This window comes from Pipistrellus kuhlii, unplaced genomic scaffold (assembly GCF_014108245.1).
Source record: "Pipistrellus kuhlii isolate mPipKuh1 unplaced genomic scaffold, mPipKuh1.p scaffold_m20_p_6, whole genome shotgun sequence".
Classification (NCBI taxonomy): domain Eukaryota; kingdom Metazoa; phylum Chordata; class Mammalia; order Chiroptera; family Vespertilionidae; genus Pipistrellus; species Pipistrellus kuhlii.
Genome location: NW_023425562.1, coordinates 27,054,932 through 27,076,199, shown reverse-complemented (window position 1 = coordinate 27,076,199; position 21,268 = coordinate 27,054,932). Strand labels below are relative to the sequence as shown.

Genomic DNA, 21,268 nt, shown 5'->3' with positions numbered 1-21,268 from the left:
ATTGGTTACAGACATTTAAACACTATGCCATTTCTTGCAAAAAATTGTGTTTCTGGTTTCCCTAAAAAGAAAAAATAATAATAATAAATAATAATAATAAAACTAAGTCTAGGCAGCCTTGCACATACATGCATGTCCACACGCAAAACACACACAGTTGCCTTATGTAAACCTGTAATCTTTAAACACACCCACGTGTTGTAACTGGTATTGATCTCCAGCACGTGAGAGTGGGTACCTATGGGGACACATGGGAGTTGGGACTGGGGATAAAGCAGGAACAGGAAAATAGGAGAGGGGCCTTTGGGACAGACCAGTGAGGACAATGGGCCAGGAGCCAAGGAGCGTGGATAAAACCACTCATCTTCCAGGTGCCACCCTGGAGGAGGTGCCGCGGCTGCTGTCCCAGACCCTCAGGACATAAGTCTGCAGCTTCCGCCTCTGCAGCCTTCCTCAGAAGACAATCTTTGGGGTGCTGGAGTGGTTTCAACTAGATGTGCTGAGAACTGGACATACGGGGAGTTAAGGCCCCCTGAGCAGCCCAAAGCTGGAGGGGGATCCCGGAGGCACAGGAGAGCCCGCCATTCGGCCAGGCGGGACCACCTCTGCCTGTGCAGCTCAGGCTCCAGCACCCCTGAAGTCCCACCTGGTGTGTGGCTCCTGCCCACTGGCTTCTCTGGTCTCACTGGCTTCTCTGGGAGGACTTTCCTAACAAACCACTTGCATCCGAATGTTTGTCTTGGAATCAGCCTCTGGGAAGCCCACCTTATGGCAACTTCCAGCATGAAAAAAAAAGAAAAACAAATTGCTACCGCCAACCTCATACATGCAAAGAATAACATGTACTTCCCTGTAACTCAACCAAATTTCTCTTTAGATACCTTGTTTCCCCCAGGGGACAATGAATTTCTCACTTTGTCCCCAGTGCTATACTGGCAAAGCAGGATCTCCAAGAAAAAGAAAAGGTCCAGCCGAAACCGGCTCAGTGGATAGAGCGTTGGCCTGCGGACTGAAGGGGCCCAGGTTTGACTCCGGTCAAGGGCATGTACCTTGGTTGAGGGCACATCCCCAGTAGGGGGTGTACGGGAGGCAGCTGGTCGATGTCTCTCTCTCATCGATGTTTCTAGCTCTCTATCTCTCTCCCTTCCTCTCTGTAAAAAAAAAAAAATATATATATATATATATATATATATATATATATATATATATATAAAAGAAAAAAGAAAAAGTCCTCATTCCTAGAATTTGCTCGTTTCCGTGATAAAAATACTCCCACCATGGCCAACCTCAAGCTCCCAGTAGGAGGTCCCTGCGCAGGGGGCCTAGAAAACAGCACAATGGAGCCTCTCGAGCCAGGAGAGCCAGCTTCATCATGCACCTTCCATTCTGGCCCCGTTGCTGGGGTTTTGTCTCTGTTGCTGTGAATGAATATGATGGTGTGACATCGAGAGTGGCGACCACCTAGTCCAGAATCTCCCTTCAGAGACTTTCTTTGTGCTACCTGGTCCCTGGAGGCTGCAGACTGTCTGGTACTTTCATGGCATAAAAGGCTGCCAGTCTGGTCACCCCTAATAGCCCTCCCTTGCCAGCCTGGCTGCCCCTAGTTGCCCCCCCACCCTGCAGACCTGGTCCCCTCAACTGTCCTCCCCTGCAGGCCTGGTTCCCCCCCAACTGTCCTCCCCTGCAGGCCTGATCACCCACAACTGCCCTCCCCTGTGTCCACATGGGGGCAGCCATCTTTGACCACATGGGGCAGCCATCTTGTATGTTGGAGTGACAGTCAATTTGCATAGTACCTCTCTATTACATAGGATATTTAGGAGCAATGTTGGCCTAAAAATTCCTGGCTTTATAGTTCATGTGTCAAATTTTTGTATCAAAGATGTGCTGGATTCAGGAAAGTCATTGAGTTTTGTTTTTCCTTCTTCCATATTCTGAAAGAGCTTATATAAAACTGGTATTACTATCTTCCTTGTATGTCTTACAGAATTCATCAGTAAAGTCATCTATACCTAGAGTTTTCTTTCTGGGACACTTTTTGTAGCAATTTGCATTTATATGGCTGAACATAGTTCTATCTTACTAGTGTATAAATTCCACAAAGACCCACTTTCTTTTGTCTCACCCAGTACCAACCAGAATGCCTAGCACATTGTAGGTGCTTGATAAATATTAAATAAATTAATGGATAAATGCAGATAGCTGCGTGACTGAATAGTGAAAATGACAGTGATTTTAATAACTTCTGTTTTCCCAAGTTAGATTTGCTATAGTCCTCCTTTAGATTCAAAGATCTAAAAGTACAGCATAATTTTGGCAAAAATTTGGAGATAATGTTAAGTCCAAAACATTATCTATAATAATAAAAACTTAATATGCTAATTAGAACAGACATCCTTCCGGACCAAGCGAGGGTGGCTGTGAGAGCTGAGGGCAGGCACGGAGGGGTGATGGGGCTGGCACCTTCCCTTGATAGGCAGGTTGCCTCCTGCAGAGGGAGACCAGACTTAGGCCCACTCCTGGAACCTTCAGTAGGACATCCCTTAAGGGCTCAGGGACTGTAAGAGAAGGCAGGCTGGGCTGAGGGATTCTTCCCCCTCTTCCCCTTCCCCTCCCCTCCCCTCCCCATTCCCTCACATTAATTTTTGTGCACCGGATCTCTAGTATGGTATGTTATTAACAAGACCTTAAAATGAATACAAACTATGGGTCTACAATTTCTTTATTTAAAAATTTAATTGAATAGTCAAGACTCTTGCTCGCAAGTGACAGAAAGCCAATCTTTCTGGTAAGGTGTAACTGTGTGACATACTATTTTTCATTAAACAGCCCAATCTCTTGTATTTATGGGATTTATATTAAATAGATTTAGCCGAAACAAGTTTGGCTCAGTGGATAGAGCGTCAGCCTGCGGACTGAAAGATCCCAGGTTCGATTCCGATCAAGGGCATGTACCTTGGTTGCGGGCACATCCCCGGTAGGGAGTGTGCAAGTGGCAGCTGGTCGATGTCTCTCTCTCTCATCAATGTTTCTAACCCTCTATCCCTCTCCCTTCCTCTCTGTAAAAAATAAAAATAAAAAAAATAAATAAATAAGAAATATTTTTTAAATAAATAAATAAATAAATAGATTTAACTTTCCGTCCTATTAGTCCATGTCATTTTGCTTAAAATTAAGGATCACGGTTTATAGCAGAGAGGTCTTAAAAGCTATTGCAATTTTCATCCGTTGCAAAAGCTCTATGAGATGAAGGACATGGCGCGGGAGATAACCGGGAAGTGGACGTCTCTGGGGGTTTGTGTCCAGAGGACCGGGAAAGAGGGCACCAGCCTGAACGCACCTCTGCTCTCTGCACCAAACATATTGGAGATTTTTAAAAATGGGCTGCGGGTGCAGCTTCATATTCCTGCTTCAGCAAACAAAAACAGTACATGATGATCACGGGTGCTCACTTTCAGTTCTTTTGTTAAGTATGGTAACTGTTGACAATGATTTGGAGAACATGGTCAAGATCAAAGGTCTACCAGGCGGGGATCAAACCCGCTGGGCCACGTGCGCCTGTGACAAAAGCTGGTGTAGGGAGTGGCTGGCCGGCGCAGAGACCGCTGCGGGGGTACACGCAGGAATGCCAAGTTCTGGAAGCTGGTGTCCGACCCTTCCCATGCCTCTCCGTTCTCATTCACTACCGTCCCGAGATCCAACCCACGCCGGCTTTCCTAAGCGCCGCCACGGCAGCCCCGGTGGCCGCAGCCCCGCCACCGCCCCTGCGGCGCCGTCCGCAGCTGCGCGCCGCGCGGGGGGCGGTGTTTGCGGGGCCGCGGACCCGCGCGGCGCTGGACTCGGCCTGGGGGGGCGGCCCGGGGGAGGAGGGGCGTGGGGAGGAGGATGGAGATGCCCCGTCAGCGGTATTTACAGTGGCGCGGCCCGCGGGCGCTGCGGTGATTACGGTAACGGGACCGGCTCTCTGGCCGCGGGGCAGCGGTGTTTACGGTAAGGGGGGCCGGGCCCGGGGACCGCCGACGGCGGCCGGCGCGGGCGCTGTCAGGTGACCCGCAGCCCGGGCGGCGGCCACCCCTGCGCCCGCCCGGCGGACGATGCACGATGGCCCTCCCGGGCAGTGAGGGGCTGGGGTCCCCGGACCCGGACCCCCGCGCCCGCGCCCTGCACCCGCGTGCAGCCGAGGGCCCGGCCTGAACCCCGCGCCGCCGCCCCGCGCCCGCCCGCCGCGCCCACATGGGTCTGTGCTACAGCCTGCGGCCGCTGCTCTTCGGGGGCCCGGAGGCCGGCCCGCCCGGCCCGGCCCCGGCCCCAGCTCCAGCATCGGTCCCGGCGCCGGCCCCGGCCCGGACCCCGCCCCCTCGGGGCGCCGGCGGGGACCCGGGATGCGCGCTCCCCAAGGCCGCCCCGAAGAAGGAGTGGCGGCGGCGCCCGGACCCGCAGCGCGCCGAGGAGCGCGAAGCCGAGCGGGAGGCGAGGAAAGTCAGCAGGAGCATCGACCGCATGCTCCGCGAGCAGAAGCGGGACCTGCAGCAGACGCACCGGCTGCTGCTGCTGGGTAGGTGCCGGCGGCGCCGGAGCTCGGGATGGGGGCGCGGGATGGGGCTGGGGAGGAGAAAGGGGGGGACCGGCGCTGCTCCCCGGGCTCTCGCGGCGGCGGCATCCACGCCCCGGGTGGCGATGACGCGGGATACAGATCGGTGTATCGGTCTCCAGTCCTGCGGGAACGATTCCTGCCCTGACAATGTGGACTCGGGTAATGGTGCTCTTCTCTGCACCGCGCGGCGCGGGCGCGTTGCTCCCTCATTAGGAATGAATGGGCGCCTCCGGGAATTGTCTCCCCTGGACTGACCCATCGCCACACTACGATCCGCAGGGGAGGCTGGCTGGAGCGTCTCCTTTCCTGCACCGGTGTGATCAGGCTGCATTCTGAGAACACACAAAGAGGGGGTTACTGTGAGCCCGTTTAGCTTCCCCGCAACGCCCTTATTCCGGTCCCAGAAGAATAGCCGAGTCCTGGGTTAGGTGTGGCTTGTTCCCTTTGGAGAAATAACTTGAGCTGCCGCCGCCGGGGTGACACTCCTGTCTGCCTGAGTTCAGCCCTGGCGCTCCGGGATGTTTGCTCCCCCCAGGAGCGGACAGCGGGCGTGGAAACCCCTCCCCCCACCCCCCCCCCCACCCCCAGCTGCTCGCCGAGCTCACTGCATGCGAGAAAGTGGGCACAAAATCACCAGCGTCTTAAAGTATTAAACTCCTCTGTGGTCTGCTGGTGTATTCTTAGAGCTTCTAAGTAGCAAGCATTAACAGTCCCTCCACAAGTTAAACCGAAAAACATCTACACGCGCTTCACTGGAGAGTGGAAGAAAAAGAAAATCATGAATTCCTGGTGCTACTTGTTGCCTTTTAAATTTTAAGGCAAAATAAATAAATAAATAAAGATAAAAAATAAGATGTGGGCCGTGGGCCCGAATTTTGTGAGATAGATGTGAAGAAGTAGAATTATTCAGTTCTGTACTCTGCCGTGACAGGGAAAGACTTATTCCATGATTGGAGGAAGATCCCTGCTTATAAATAAAGGTGGCTTTTATTTAAGATCTAGAAAACAAGTCTTCAGTTTGAAAAGTCTCTCCCACAACAAGATATTATGATTAAAACAAAGCAAACCCAGCTGCTATATCCTGATGAAATATCTGAATTCTAAGATAAAATTAATTTGGAGGCGGGGAACAAAAATAAACAAGCAGGTTGCCTGAAAAGGGGAGCAGATCCGATGGAAGCAGAGCTCTCCTCGGCAGTGCTGACTTCTAGAAAGTGACAGAGCAGTGTTCCCAGAGGTCTGGAAATACAGAATTATCTTCCTAGAATCTCATGCCTCATTGAATCCCTGTTTGTGTGTGAGGGTAAACTAGATTTTCAGATATCCCGGCCCACATATTTTTCTGGAAAGAAATTAATTGACAGTTATTCCAGCCACATTTTCTTAAATGCATCAGATTAAAATGACTCAAATAGGAGAGGATTGTGGCCTCAAGAAATGAGAGAATAAAGTAAAGAAGGCCTGGAGTTGTGGTGACATAATGTTGTTTCAATGTGATTGTGCAGTGAGCAGATGTTTTTTTTAAAAAAAAGAAGGACATGTGAAGCAGAAGATACCATATATATTTTTTAAAAGGGTAAGATGCTAATTAGACTGAACGTCCTTCCAGGGTCATTCCGGACGAAGCCAGGGCCGGAGTGAAGCAGCCCAGGTCCCAGGCGCCTGCCAGCTGCGGCCAGAGCAAAGCCCAGGTCCCGGGTGTCGGAGGGAAATCGGTGCCAGCAGCCAGGGGAAGGAAGGCCTATTCTTGCACGAATTTTGGTGCATCGGGCCTCTAGTATATGTATAATTCTGTGAAAGCAATCTGGGGCATATGATCTAAAGAATGGACCTGTGGGCCCTGTTGGGAAGCTCAGTTGGTTGGAGCATCGTCCTAATATGCCAAGGTTGTGGGTTCAATCTTCGTCAGGGCACATACAAGAAGCAACCAATGAATGCATAAATGAGTGGAACGACGATTTGTTGTTCCTCTCTCTCTCCCTCTCCCTGTCGCCCCTCCTTCCCTCCCTCTCTCTAAAAATCAGTAAAATTAAATTTAAAAAAAGAATGGACCAGTGAGTTCCAAAAAGCTAACTTCTTATAACACATGTTGAAAGACTCTCTTTTTTAAAGACATCTGTTAGCCCAATAGAGCTTATATATCGACATCATAGCTGAAATGACAATGAATCAAACGGCTCACACTTTGGGTGGGAGTTGTATCTTCCACCCCATGACATCATCATAAATCACACACGGTTATATCAGGTGGACATTTTTTATTAGCTTTTGTGCTTATTTATTATTTATTAGCTTTTGTGCTTACTTAAAATTAAACACAGAAAGGTTCTTGGTGGTTGTTAGGATTTAGAACAGGTCTAGCTGCAAATCTCTGCATCAGAAGCCTGATTTACAGACCTTAAGTACTTGCTTCTGGTGCCATCTTGCTCACTGATCCCGTTCACTCATTTATCTAGAAATGTGCACTGGGGGACACACAGCTCATAGGTTCAAGGACAGGCTTGCTTCAAGGTCCCTCCTTGCTCCATGCCCATTAGTCTTAGGCTAGTCCCATCTTCCAATTTGATGTCTCCTCCAGGAGACCCGCCTCGCGCCCTCCAGTAGGAATATATGTTTAATTCCGTGGTAGCCATGTTGCATTCTATTCACACCTCTCACATAGCACTTTGTTACCGTCTGTATGGCTTCGGGGTGCTTTCATGTGCTGGGACTCCTCCGTGGGTCCATCCTCATGACGCTCGCTTTGTTTCCTACACAGGAAACAAAGTGCTAAGAGAACAAGAGTCTGAACCACGGTGGCAGTGAGGGCTTCATGGCGACAGTAGTGCGGTCCCATTCTAACTTGCACACAGAGCATCCTTACATGCATGGGGCGGCTGCTAAAGTCCACTCGCGTGGAGATAAGATGCAAGTTCCAGTTAGAGAGGCAGCCAGCTCAGAAGGGATCATGCAATCGGAACCACAGTGGTGCAGTAGGAATGGGGAGGGAATATGCTTAGCGAAATGGCAGGCCAGTGCATGTGGAGGGGAGAGCATGAGGCGGAATTGTCAGACAGCTCTCACATCTGGAGCTTGAGTTGTGTGTTGATCAGCTTCAGCTGCCGTAACAAAATGCCATAGTCTGAGTGACTTACGCAAGACATTTCTTTTCTCCCAGTTCTGAGGACTTTTAAGTCCAAGATTGAGGTCTAGTGGCATTGGTTTCCGGTGATGCCTCTCTTGGCCCAGTTTGGTCTAGAATTCGTAGAAGAGACGGTATGCCCTGTTCTAAAAGGGACAGTGCTTCATCCCATTGTTGCCTTGTGAGAGAGCATGCAGGCCCAGTGTTGTCAGGTCTTCTGAATTTCCAAAATAAGACAGAAATGCCCATTTTCATCTGAAACCTACTCATTCATAAGCATTGACTCAAGCTACTGAACCACAACCTACGTGACTGATGCAGCCCAGCAGGCCGCGTCTTATTCTGATCTGTCTTCACACATTGCGAACCAGCAGTTTCATTGCTAGCTTTACCTGTGGCCGGATAAGTTGGTTAAATACCCATTGCATTTTGAAGTTATTTATTACATGTTCTTGCAAGCTAATAACTTTTTAAAGTATGGTACTTTGTAAAACCCTGTGTGACATGAAGCGAAAATTCTCGTGATTCGTCTGCAATGTGAGAAGCCACACACACAGACATTGCTTCGGGCTGTGTGTGCTGAGCTCCAGGGACAGCAGCAGTCCTGGGTCCGCGCCAATTAAAAGCACTGTTGACAAGGCTGGGTGTGAGATCAAAATATTTATCCAAACACAGATTGTAAGTAAAGCTACATGCATCAATCTTTAAGTGAATTTTCTGCCACTGAGCTCATGGTAAATGCCATTGATTTTTCTTCCACATCTTTTTTAAAAAATATATCTTATTGATTTTTTTACAGAGAGGGATAGAGAGTTAGAAACATCAATGAGAGAGAATCATCGATCAACCGCCTCTTGCACATCCCCTACTGGGGATGTGCTCACAACCAAGGGACATGCTCTTGACCGGAATCGAACCCGGGGGACCTTTCAGTCTGCAGGCTGACGCTCTATCCGCTGAGCCAAACCAGTTTCTGCTCTTCCATGACTTTTGATGTCAATTCCGTTCACCACTTTCCAACTGGGGGAAGGCCATCCTGTGCCACCTCACTGTTCATTTGATATTATCCTTTTACAGATCATTCAAATTTAAAATGCCAATGGGTTTGTGTTTTTTGCTTTATTCGGTTGTTTCCTGTTGTTTATTTGAGTACTTGGTACTTTGCCATCAGTACATGTTTTGAAAAAGAAGAAATCTATTTGGAACAGTTACTGCTTTTCTTCTATACTGGGCTATTAGTGTACAAGGTGAGACAAAAGTAAGTTTACAACTGTTCATAGGGAAAATAATAAATCTACCTAATAAAAGAGAAACATGCAAATTGACCACACCTTCACCACACCCACAAGCCAATCAAAGTGATTATGCAAATTAATCCAAACAAGATGGTGGTTAATTTGCATATGCAGGCAAGAGCGAAGACTGAAGACAGAAGCTAATTGCTGAGGAGGGAGCGAAGCTTCGGAGAAGCAAGGAAGCGGGTGGGGAGGGAGAGAAGGAAGGGAAGCAAGCAGGCTGGGGGAGAAGGGAGGGAAGCAGGCAGGGCAGCGACAGCAGGCAGCGAAGGCAGCAGGAAGCTCTTTTGCAGGAATCTTCCTGCAACGAGCCACTAGTTAATAAATAAAAATACAAGAACAAACTGTACCCTGGCCACTGTACCCTGGCTCAGTGGTGGAGCATTGGCCCATGTACCAAAGAGTCCATCATCATAACCCCAGAGCCTCATGCTTACTGAAAGGATTCAGTAAAATGAATAAAATAATGGATATAAATTTACTTAACATAGAGATTAGCACATGGAAACCACTCAGTAAATTGATATGATCTCTGAGTCCTATATTCCGGAAAACCAGTTCTCACTGTGATACCAATACTCCGAATTGTAACTGCAGTAGAGAGAAGAACTAGACCCTATCAGCTAAAGCAACTGATTCTGATTGTGTTTTGGAGTCAGGTGAAAACTGTCCCCTATTGTTTTAAAATTCTTTTACTCATGCCGGAAACCGGTTTGGCTCAGTGGATAGAGGTTTGGCTCAGTGGATAGAGCGTCAGCCTGCGGACTGAAAGGTTCCAGGTTTGATTCCAGTCAAGGGCATGTACCTTGGTTGCGGGCACATCCCCAGTGGGGAGTGTTCAGGAGGCAGCTGATCGATGTTTCTAACTTTCTATCCCTCTCCTTTTCTCTCTGTAAAAAGTCAATAAAAATATTTTTTTAAATAAAATAAAAAAATTCTCTTAGAATGAACAGGCAAAGCCCCGGGAATCTGGAGGACCGTGAGACTACTCTGTATTATACCACAATGGCAGATACGTGTCTTCACACAGTTGTCCAGACCCACAAAACGTACGGCGCCGGGAGTGACCGGGATGTAAGCTGTAAACTCTGGGTGACGGTGATGTGCCGACGTAGGGTCGTCGATGGTAACAAATGCACCCCTCGGGCTGGGGAAGTTGATAGTAGGAGTGCGTGGAAATGGGGCCTGAGTAGATGGGAAATCTCTGTACTTCCTGTTCAGTTTTACTGTGACCCTAAAAATTCTGTAAAACAAAATAAGTTTATTTTTTAATCCCTTGCTCTAAGGTTCCACTTAAAGCAAACAAAAGGAGGCCCACTCGGTACTTTCTCCGTCAAAATTCTGCGTCTGGGGAAAGCCCATTCGTTCAAAATCCCAATGTGCTCTAATTGGAAAAAAGGAGGCATATGTACTACTATTTGTAATGCTTCAAACAATAATAAAAAATAATTTTTTAAAAATGTGCCCTAATTGACTTATGCAACCTTCCTGTGGATTGTAGGTATCCTTCTGTGTGTGTGTGTGTGTGTGTGTGTGTGTTACTATAGTTTTCATTGTACACAAAAAAATCAGTGTGGCCCTGGCCAGGTAACTCAGTTCTTGAAACACTGTCCGGATACACCAAGATTTCGGGTTCCATTGCAGATCAGGGCACAAAAAATAAGCAACCGATGAATGCATAAATAAGTGGAACAATAAATCTCTCTTTCTCCCTCTCCTCCCTGTCTCTAAAATTATAAATTTTAAAGAAAAAGAAATGCAGTGTGCTGAGAAGAACCAGTAAAATGCCATGGGACAAACTGGCTGTTTAATGTCTTTCTTCCCTTCCCGTACCAGTAAGGGGCAGTCCATAAATCCTCACCTCGGAAATCACTTTAACTAATACTTTATTGTAGAATTACATTTTAATGGAACAACACACTGAGCATCAACTATTGATGAGTGCTGCATACAACTAAAAAGCATGCAGGGCCACCGTTAGTCTGAAGACTTGGCCGTGCCTAATGGAGAATGTTTATTTAATATTCAGATCCTCTTCCCTCCTGTGGTCTAATGGTGTTTTCTCAGAAGAAACCGCTCCCATCTGGGCTTGGATGCAGCACTGATGACGCGATGGGGCGAGGGGGAGCCAGGGTTGATGGGCTCCAGGGGTGCAGAGCAGGGGCCAGGGGCCAGTGGAAGATGCTCTGGCGTCGCATAACAGTTCTGAGCTGGACAGCTCAAGTGGGCGCTTGAAATTGTTCCTAACCGGTGTTTGTTCTTGCGCCAAAACCTCAAAGTTGCTTTTTTTTAAGAAACATTTATTTCATATATTCTAAAATTATTTGAGCTTCATTTCCAGCATTCATCTTTATTGATCCCTTCGTGTTTTTGTTGTTTTTCCTTACAAGGGTGAAACAGACAAAACCATAGATATTTTGTTCCTTAGCGATGTGAGGAAATGAAAATATTCCCGGGTTCCTGTCTTAGGCGGCAATTTCAGGATGCAGAATGACAATCTATATTGCAAGCTGCAGACACGTGCATTTCTAAGGCAGACGGTTACCTTAGCCCAGGGGTGAAGGACCGGTTCCTCTCCTGGGAGGCGTCAGAGGCATCGCTTGAAGCTCTCAGAGTTGGAACACGTTGGCATAGGTCCGTGGTCGGCAAACCGCGGCTCGCAAGCCACATGCGGCTCTTTGACCTCTTGAGTGTGGCTCTTCCACAAAATACTTCAGCCCGGGGCGAGTCTATTTTGCAGAAGTGCCGTTAGAAGAGGTTTAAGTTTAAAAAATTTGGCTCTCAAAAGAAATTTCAATTGTTGTGCTGTTGATATTTGGCTCTGTTGGCTAATGAGTTTGCCGACCACTGGCATAGAGGGACCACTTGGTCGTTAAAGTATCATCGAGAAATGTCAGAACCACTGAGGGGGAAAGACCTCTGCATCGAATTTTTTATTTGCCATTTGTTTGGTCTTTGTGTTCGTAATTGGGTGTTTGCCAAAAGGATATTTGAACCATATTTCTAAAATCCTGGCAGTGACCTTCAGGTGTGATGTTTGTGGGATCGCAGATTCCTGGTTCTGTTGACCATCTCATCATCTAACTAACCCAGAGGAATGACATGTTTTCCCTAAGTGGGTGGGCAGAAAGCACGCCTCTCTGTTGGAAGCTGGGTGGTTTTAAGCCTCTTGTTGACCCAGCTGATTGTTTGCCCCCACTCCCACCCCCGCCAGCCTGCTCGACCCCAACTGCCCCATCACCACCACCAGCCTGATCACCCCCAACTGCCCTCCTCTCCTGGCCTAATCACCCCTAACCACCTCTGCCTCAGCCCCACCACCATGGCTTTGTCCAGAAGGTCTCCTGGTCTAATTAGCATATTACCCTTTTATTAGTATAGATGGTTTGACTTCTAGAAAGCTTTGCCCATTATACTCTTTCTCTTGTTCTTCCTTCCCTACAGCTTCCTTCTACTATCAGAACCTAAAATGCTAATAATTCTACTTCAGGGAATATATTTTACATCATTTCTATAAAACTAAATGTAAAGCTAATTTTTATTTATCATAATATTTTATTTTGTGAAATCAAAACAATGAGGTACCATCTCACACCTGTCAGAATGGCTAGCATCAACAAATCAACAAAACAAGTGCTGGCGAGGATGCGGAGAAAAAGGAACCCTCGTGCACTGCTGGTGGGAATGCAGACTGGTGCAGCCAATGTGGAGAACAGTATGGAGCTCCCTCAAAAAACTAAAAATGGAACTCCCATTTGACCTAGTGATCCCACTTCTAGGAATATATCCCAAGAAACTAGAAACACCAATCAGAAAGGATATATGCACCCCTATGTTCATAGCAGCACAATTAACAATAGCTAAGATTTGGAAACAGCCTAAGTGCCCGTCAGCAGGTGTGTGGATCAGAAAACAGTGGTACATCTACACAATGGAATACTACACTGCTGCAAAAAAGAAGGAATTCTTACCATTTGCAGCAGCATGGATGGAACTAGAGAGCATTATGCTAAGTGAAATAAGCCAGTCAGAGAAAGATAAATATCACATGATTGCACTCATTTGTGGAATATAATGAACAACATAAACTGATGAACAAAAATAGAAGCATCAAACAGACTGTCCAACATATTAGGGAAGGCAGAGGGTGAGGGGGTAAGAGACCAGCCAAAGGACTTATATGCATGCATATGAGCATAACCAATAAACACAGACAGTAGGGGGATGAGGGCCTGTGCTGGGGGATGGGGAGAGGTCAATGGGAGGAAAGGGAGACTCATGTAATACTTTAAACAAAGAATTTACTTTTTTTTTTTTTTAAATAATGTATAATGTGCCAGACACTATGTTGGGTGTTGAAAACCTTATTATCACAAATATATATATATATACTCGAGGCCTGGTGCGTGGATTTGTACACTGGTGGGGTCCCTTGGCTTGGCCTGTGGAGATCGGGCTGAACTGGCTTCCCAACATCCCCCAAGGGGTCCCAGGTTGCAAGAGGGCAGTTCTCAGGTGACACATCTTAGAATTGGACTCTCTCCTCTCTGGTTCCAGTGCATCATCTGAGAACCGCAGCCGCCAAGTCACCACAGCTCAGCAGCTCTGTGTTGAGTTTCTGCCTCCTGGTGGTCAGTGTGTCATAATTACCGGTCGGACAGTCAGACGGTCACTTAGGCTTTTATATAGAGAGATAATTTCTATTTTATGACATCACAATTGATGTTATTCTATATAATAAAAGGCTAATATGCAAATTGACCAAATGGCAGAAAGACTAATCGTTATGATGTGCACCGACCACCAGGGGGCAGACACTCAACGCAGGAGCTGCCCCCGGTAGTCAATGCGCTCCCACAGGGGGAACACTGCTCAGCCAGAAGCCAGGCTCACTCACGGCTGGCGAGTGCAACATTGGTGGCAGGAGCCTTCCAATTGTCACTTGGACTAAGGATGACCAACTGATAGCTTAGGCCTGCTCCCCATAGGGAACAGGCCTAAGCCATCAGTCAGACATCCCCCAAGGGCTCCAGGACTGCAAGAAGGTGCCGGCTGGGCTGAAGGAACCGACCTCCCCTGCCCTCTCCTCCCCAAGTGCGTGAATTTCATGCACCGGTCCTCTAGTACATACATATAATGTTTATATGCATGTAAACTCTTCAAAGGACCTTATGGGGATGTAGTATCAACAGAACCAGAAGAATCTGTTCACATCTATCTCTGATTCTGTAGTTCATTAATGATGCACCAGCCAAATAACACTACATCTCACAATTTGGCTTGAAAGAATACTAGGTTTCTATTGCACATAGCAAGGCTATAAAGTTTTTCTAGAGTGTGTGTATAGATATCCATCTATATGGAATATGCTTATTAGATAAGCATATGCTTATTAGATAAGCATATTCCATATAAAATTAGATAACACCTTTTTATCTTATATTGCAGATATTTATAAGTTTAGCTTAAATCCATTGTCAGATTATATATTCTAGTAGAGGCCCGATGCACAAAATTCATGCAAGAGTAGGCCTTTGCAGCCCCAGCTGTCTCGTCCGGCCTGAGGCAGCAGCTTCATCCAAAAGGTTGTCCACACAGTTGTTCCACTGTTCGGCCATTGGGTCGATTTGCATATTATGCTTTTATTATTATGGATGAAGGTCATGTCCATTCTGATTCATCTCTGTATCCTTCACGCCACCTGGCAGAATCTGGCTTAAAAGAAATCAGAAGTAATCATTGACAAAATAGAAGTTAGAACATGGAAATCCTGCTGTACTCGGGTTGGGTTTATTCCTCAAACCAGCCACCAGGGGGTGCCACCGCCAAGGAAAGCTGGGCTGACTGCAAAGCTGGCTCCTTGTTATTGCCTAACTGTGCGCCAGGGACAGAGTGAGCGCTGGAAACCTGGAGGTGGCTGCCACCGGGCTCCTGTACTGTTAGAGGAAAAATGTGCACTTACTAAGCTCCTAGGTGTGAATGGTGATTTCTGGGCAATTCCCTCTATTCCCTAGGTTCAGAGGGAAGTTAAAGGGGCCTGCCCTTCTGATGAATGGGGGTATGTGTGGGGGAGGGGGCACCATGGGGCCTGGCAGCACACCGCAGTTCTGCAGTAGGAGCTCAAGCAGCGCCAGGGTCCTGTTTCCTCTGTGTTGTTGTTGTTGTTGTTGTTCTATTCTGGGAATGTGTTTTTCTGTGTTAACGAAAACCCAAAAATGAGGGAAAACAATTCTAGTGTAAATCATGCAAGCGCTATAATTACTATAAATAAGAAAATTCAAGAAGATTCAATCACTGTATAGGATGATAAAGTACCAACTCATCTCTTAAATCATATTGTTAAATAAACTGTGTGCAACAGAAAAAAAAGAAAGGAAGAAAAAAGAAAACCCACGCCCAGGACTTGTGGGTCCATGTGATTCTGTACATTCCTGGACAGGCTATGCACCCTTCTTGAGTCTATTCTGCAAAACTATTCCCATCGTCTCTGTCCCCCAAGAAGACTCCATGCCTCCTAACCGCCACCCACTTCCAGCTTTGTCCTGCCTGGAACCAGTTCTCCACGCAACAGAATTCTTTTGAAACCAAAACTCGCCGTGTCACCGCCCTGCTTCTGACAATGCTGTGTGGCTTCTCACGTCCCGTGGGATGGAGCGGGGAATCCTTAACAGACGCCACAGCCCATCGGAGTGAGTGGTTGACTCCCAGGGACAACCCCCCGCCTGTCACCCGCACTCCATTAACACTCGGGGAGCTCGGTGATAAAACCACACAAATGAAATGTAACAACCAGGCAGGTGAGAAGGTGGGGAACTGAAGGAGGATTCAGAGGTGAGGAAGTGGTTGTTATTTCTCGGTAACTGGTGTGTTAGGGAGTGTTCTTTACTGTGCCATGTTGCGGGGAGGTTTGCAGGAGTGTTGATTTTGTCGTTTCTGCTCTTGTTTTGGGGGGACCTTAGAGCTTCCTGGCTCACCATGCTCGGATTAAGGTGTGAGAGTGACCTCATCCTCATGTACAGAATCTCAGACAGCTCTTAGTTCAGGTGATTGGTCTTTCCTGAGGATCAGTGGTTTCCTGGTCGAGTTGGGGAGTTAGGGAGGAACAATAACCCTTCCTTTACAGGAAAGGATCACCTCCCACAGACTGGATCAGGTTAAAATCACCATCACAGGAGCTCAGGGGCCCCCTGGCCTAAATGCCTCGGGGGCAGCAAGCTCTGTGTAAACTCAGCCAGGGCTTGGCCATGTGAACGCATAATAAAAACAAGATTAACTAGACTGAAAGCAATCCAAGTTTTCTTTTTATTCTACTTGATTCTACACTCGGCTTTTAAAGGGAAGGGGGTGATGACAAAGAAAGGACCAATCCCTGGCGTCAAGTCAACAAGGGATCCATAAAGATTCTGTCAGTCTCCTGCTCTGAAGTTTGATGGTTGTGGTGTGTTGTTTTTTTAAGTCTAAGATGTGTTTTTAATTTCTGTTCCAATACATCCAATCCGAGAATATGGGGAGCCACATTCTTCCTATCGCCAGTCCCTCATCGGTATCTGGTAGAGTAATTCCCAGCTTGGGATGAGTGAGAGGATCGACATGCAGAGGTCCTGGAGGCCTCTGGGACTTGAAAGTAGTGAGAGGCCTCGGATTAAAACCGGGCCCCCATTCAGAGCCCGCTGTCAAGAGCCTCCTCACACACTGACTGCCTGTGTGATGATGCTAAGCAATTATCGTCAGTTATTTCAGGGGCAATAATGGCATCGCAATTGTATCACTTTAAAAGAGCCTCTGTTTTTCAGATACACTGAAAGGTGTGTGGGGGGTGTGATGTCTGCACTGTGCTCTGGAGAACAGAGGAGGAGGCAGAGGGTGGGGAATGGGTGAGACAAAATGAGACAGAATGAGCCGCCCTGGGTGAAGGGTCCTTGGGTTCGTTACATTGTTCTCTATACTTTTGCTTACATTTGAATCTTCCCATACTGCAATCTCTTTTTTAAAAAGCCTGCGTGTGAATATTTTAGTCTATTATGAAAGAAAACACGAGAGAATGTAGAGTTTTGAGGATTTCTTTGTTTTTTGTAAGATCCTATAAAGTCAGGGAAAGATAAGGTACTTTAAAAACATTTTATCTGGGCCCGGTCGGCATTGCTTAGTGGTTAAGTGTTGACCTACGAACCAAAAGTCAAGGTTCGATTCCCAGTCAGGGGTGTGTAGGAGGCAGGCAGCCAATCAATGATTCACATCATTGATATTTCTATATCTCTCTCTTCCTTTCTGAAATCAATAAAATATTTTTAAATAAATTAAAAAAACACTTTATTTGGTTAAACAGGAATGTATATGTTAGACATATATTAATAAAGTTTAAAATATTTCCTGTTGTTCTCAATTTTTTTTTTTAAAGTAATTCTATCCTAGGAAAATTGATAAGCAGAGATAAATCTTTTGCCCTTAAGGAGTATAGGTTTCAAAAGAACAATAATAGTGCTCATGGAAATTCTATGTCTATACATACATTGCTTTGGGTTTTTAATATTATAGAATCATACTTTAGGATATAGTGCACAGAACAGAGCATAAAACATGAATAAAAGTGGAGTAGCTACGTGTTGGGAGTTTTCTATTCACCTTGGCGCTAACAGGCACAGCACAGAGGCAGACTGCACACAGCCCTACACTGAGCCTCCTGGTCAGCATGGAGAACACTAATGCCAGGGGCTGGCCGAGGACCCTGCCCACCTCACGGCACGGGCTTTGTCCTGACGTGGAGGCCGCCGGCAGAGTCTGTAAACGCTGGTCTCAGGAACACTCAGCGAACACTGGCCTGACAAGCATGGTAGGAAATAGCCTTTGGAGGGTTTCATTCTGTAGAGACCCGGGCTTCACACAGAACCACAGCGATGGGGAGGGAAGCAGAAAGCAGGGGGACTTAGATGAGGCCAGCGCCTGGGAGGCCAGCAGCCCCTCCAGGCAGGAGTCACTGGACGGAGTGCGGGTGTGCAGAGATGGCAGAGGAAAGCATTCATGAGAAGGGGGAGGCTGAGCTAAAGGGGGGAAGGGGAAGATGCTGGGCCCCGGTGAGTATCAGCAGACACTGAACCAGGTCCAAAGGAGTGGTACTAAGAAGAGGGCTGGCCAAAAGCAGTTTGGCCCAGTGGATAGAGCATCGGTCTGCGGACTGAAGGGTCCCAGGTTCGATTCCGGTCAAGGGCATGTACCTTGGTTTTGGGCACATCCCCAGTAGGGGATGTACAGAAGGCAACTGGTCAATGTTTCTCATCGATGTTTCTAGCTCTCTAACCCTATCCCTTCATCTCTGTAAAAAATCAATAAAATTCAGAAGAAGAAGGAGGAAGAGGAGGAGGAGGAGGAGGAGGAGGAGGAGGAGAAGAAGGCTGGATTCAATGGACATCATTTAAATGCTACTTGTTCATTGTTCTCTCTAACTAAAATAAATACAAATTCATTGTAAAAAAATTCAGAGAATTCGGGAGGACAAAAAATGAAAGTGAAAACCTTCCCTTCCCCATCCTGGCAGTTTGCCGGCCCTCAGGCCTCTCTCTATTCACAGACAAGAATCTCTGATCGTAAATAGCGTTACACGAGTGAAATGCTCTCTGTATTGTTCCTCAGCCGACTTGGAACTTAACCTCACATGTCAGAACATCTCCACATGTACTTAACAATAGGGGCATTCTACCCTGATCAGTTTTGCTCAGTGGATAGAACCTGTGGACTGAAGGGTCCCGGATTCGATTCTGGTCAAGGACACATGTCCATGTTGGGGGCTTGATCCCCCATAGGGGGCTGCAGGAGTCAGCCAATCAATGATTCTCTCTCCTCACTGATGTTTCTATCTCTCTCTCCCTCTCCCTTCCTTTCTGAAATCAATAAAAATATATTCTTAACAAAGACTAGGGGTATTCTCTTACATAACCAAGGTATAGTTAGCAGCTTCAGTGAATTTAGCATTGATATAATAAATATATTAATTTACCATCTGTTTTCCAATTTTATTAATTGACACAATTACTTATTTTTAGCATTCCCCCGCCCCCCCCCAGTTCACCCACCCCCACCCCTGCAGTACAGGATCCAGTCTAGGGTCTGGTCTCTCTTTAGTTTCCCCTAACCTAGAGCATTTCCACAGTCTTTTGTTTGTTTTTGTGATGTAGCCGTTTTTGAAAAATATTAATAGCCCCTTGTTTTTGTTTTTTAAATTTTAGGTTTCAATCCACAGGTCGACGCTCTATCCACTGAGCTAAACCAGTTTCAGCTGCATGTCCCTTCTTCCTCTCTGGTTCTCCTGGCTCTAATACATGTAATATGGCGTGGGATTTGCCTGCAATCAGAGATGCCCCATTGAATGTCAATCTTTAATTTGTCTGTAACTTAAACCCAGCAAGTGGTTCCTACTTAATGACAAGCATGAACAAACCATGTCATGGCAAAGGTAGACCGATATTGGGCTCTGTGTTCCTCTGTTTTGTCAGCAGCCCTGCACGTTTTCGGAAGAGCCACTCCAACCTGAAGAAAGTGCCTAGTTCTCCCCTGTGATAAAATTTGTTTCATTTCACGTGCAATTTAACATTCGGTTATCAGGAATACTGTTGCTTTAAGCTCTGTAATTAAGCCAAATTTCTAAAAGAAATCAGTTGCTAAGGCAACTGGGCAAAGAGTTAACTAATTCATCAGTCATTATATGCAGATTAATCTGCCTGAGTTAGAAAAGAGGTGGGCTTGTTTGATTTTTCCTTTTGAAACTAGTGGAAGAGAGAATGGTGTGATCTCCCTCCCCCCCCCCATCCCCCGCCCCTTCCCTCATCTATAAGAACCTTAGAGTTCCTTCTGCAAAGGGCACGAGCTTTGAGATCCAACACACTCCACCCCTTTTAGGCTCCTATGTGACCTCAGACAAGCAGCCTTATCTTCAAAACATGGGTAATAATGTGCCTCGTGTAGCTGTAGTGATGCTCATTTAGATGCTGGAGATAAAGCACCTTTTGGTGTCTTCAGATTAAAATGGAGGTAGCTTACAAAGGTTAGCATACATTTCTCTAGGAAATGAAACAGGAAAAAAATACTTTTCTTCACTTCTATAATTTTACACACCTCTGTGTGCTCCCACTGTATTTTCTGTAGAGCTCACGAGAATTTGATTGCTTGTCCGACCCTTTCTCCTAGACCTAGGCTGTTAAACTTCTTGAGAACAGGGACAGTGTCTAATTCATTACTGTAATCTCAAGGGTTGGTAAGGAGGAGGGGTGTTCAAAAAGTGCTTTGTGGTGAATGAACGAAAATGCACTGATTTTTTTTTTAAACAAATAGGAGTAAATTTCTTTAAAATGTGGGAAACAAATCTGCCAAATCAAAAATAACACGTGGAAACCTTCTCCAGTCAGATAATAAAACCCCAAAACCACACAGAGAAATAGTGTTAAATATGTTTACATTAAATTTTTAAAACTTTTTTTATCAAAAGAAATGTTATAAACAAGACCAAAAGGAATTAAACAAATGAAAGAGGGGGGCATATGTACAACACATGACAAATAAGTGGCCGGATTCCTTATTTTGAAAACATCCTTCAGTCCCTTCATCTGTCCATTAGCCTTTACATTGCCACCTGCTGGCAGGGAACTATAATTGCCATGATCTACATACAAATTTTTCCTTGCTTGTATTGTGCTAAAAAATGCAAAACAAAATTTACCATTCGAACCATTTTTAAGTGAACAATTCTGTGGGATTAAGTACATTCATTCCCAGCGTTGTGCAACCATTGCCTCCACCCACCCGCAGAACTTGTTCCTCCCGGAAACGGAAACTCTATACCCCTTAAACACTAACTCCGCATTCCCTCCTTCCCACAGCCCCTGGCAGCCACCGTTGTACTCTCTGTCTCTATGAATTTAACTTCTCTAGGTCCCTCGTGTAAGTGGAATCGGACAGTATTCGTCCTTCTGTGACTGACTTGTTTCACTTAGCACGATGTCTTCGAGTTCTTCCACTTTGTAGCATGTGTCAGAATTTCCTTCCCTTTTAACACTGAATAATATCCCATTGCATGTATAGTCCACGTTTTGTTTATCAATTCATCTATTACTTGTGTGTTTGTTGTCATTTTTCTAACATGTCTCGTTGCCTTTATGTTCCCAGCTAGCAGCGAGTACTTTGCTCAGCTGAGGATAGGCAGATATTGAACAAACCTTGGTTGCCTACACTATAGCTCATTGTTCATGTGCCCACCTAGTAGAAAAAATC

General features: G+C 46.4%; 1 protein-coding gene across 1 annotated transcript in view; it reads left to right on the top strand.

Moving 5' to 3' along the window:
• The first annotated feature begins 4,019 nt into the window (after positions 1–4,019).
• GNAL (G protein subunit alpha L) overlaps positions 4,020–21,268 on the top strand; it is an 83,182-nt gene continuing 65,933 nt past the window's right edge. The window contains exon 1 of the mRNA XM_036417908.2: positions 4,020–4,555. Within this exon, the coding sequence (XP_036273801.1) occupies positions 4,234–4,555 (322 nt within the window). The 5' untranslated portion in view covers positions 4,020–4,233. The remainder of the gene's footprint in view (positions 4,556–21,268) is intronic.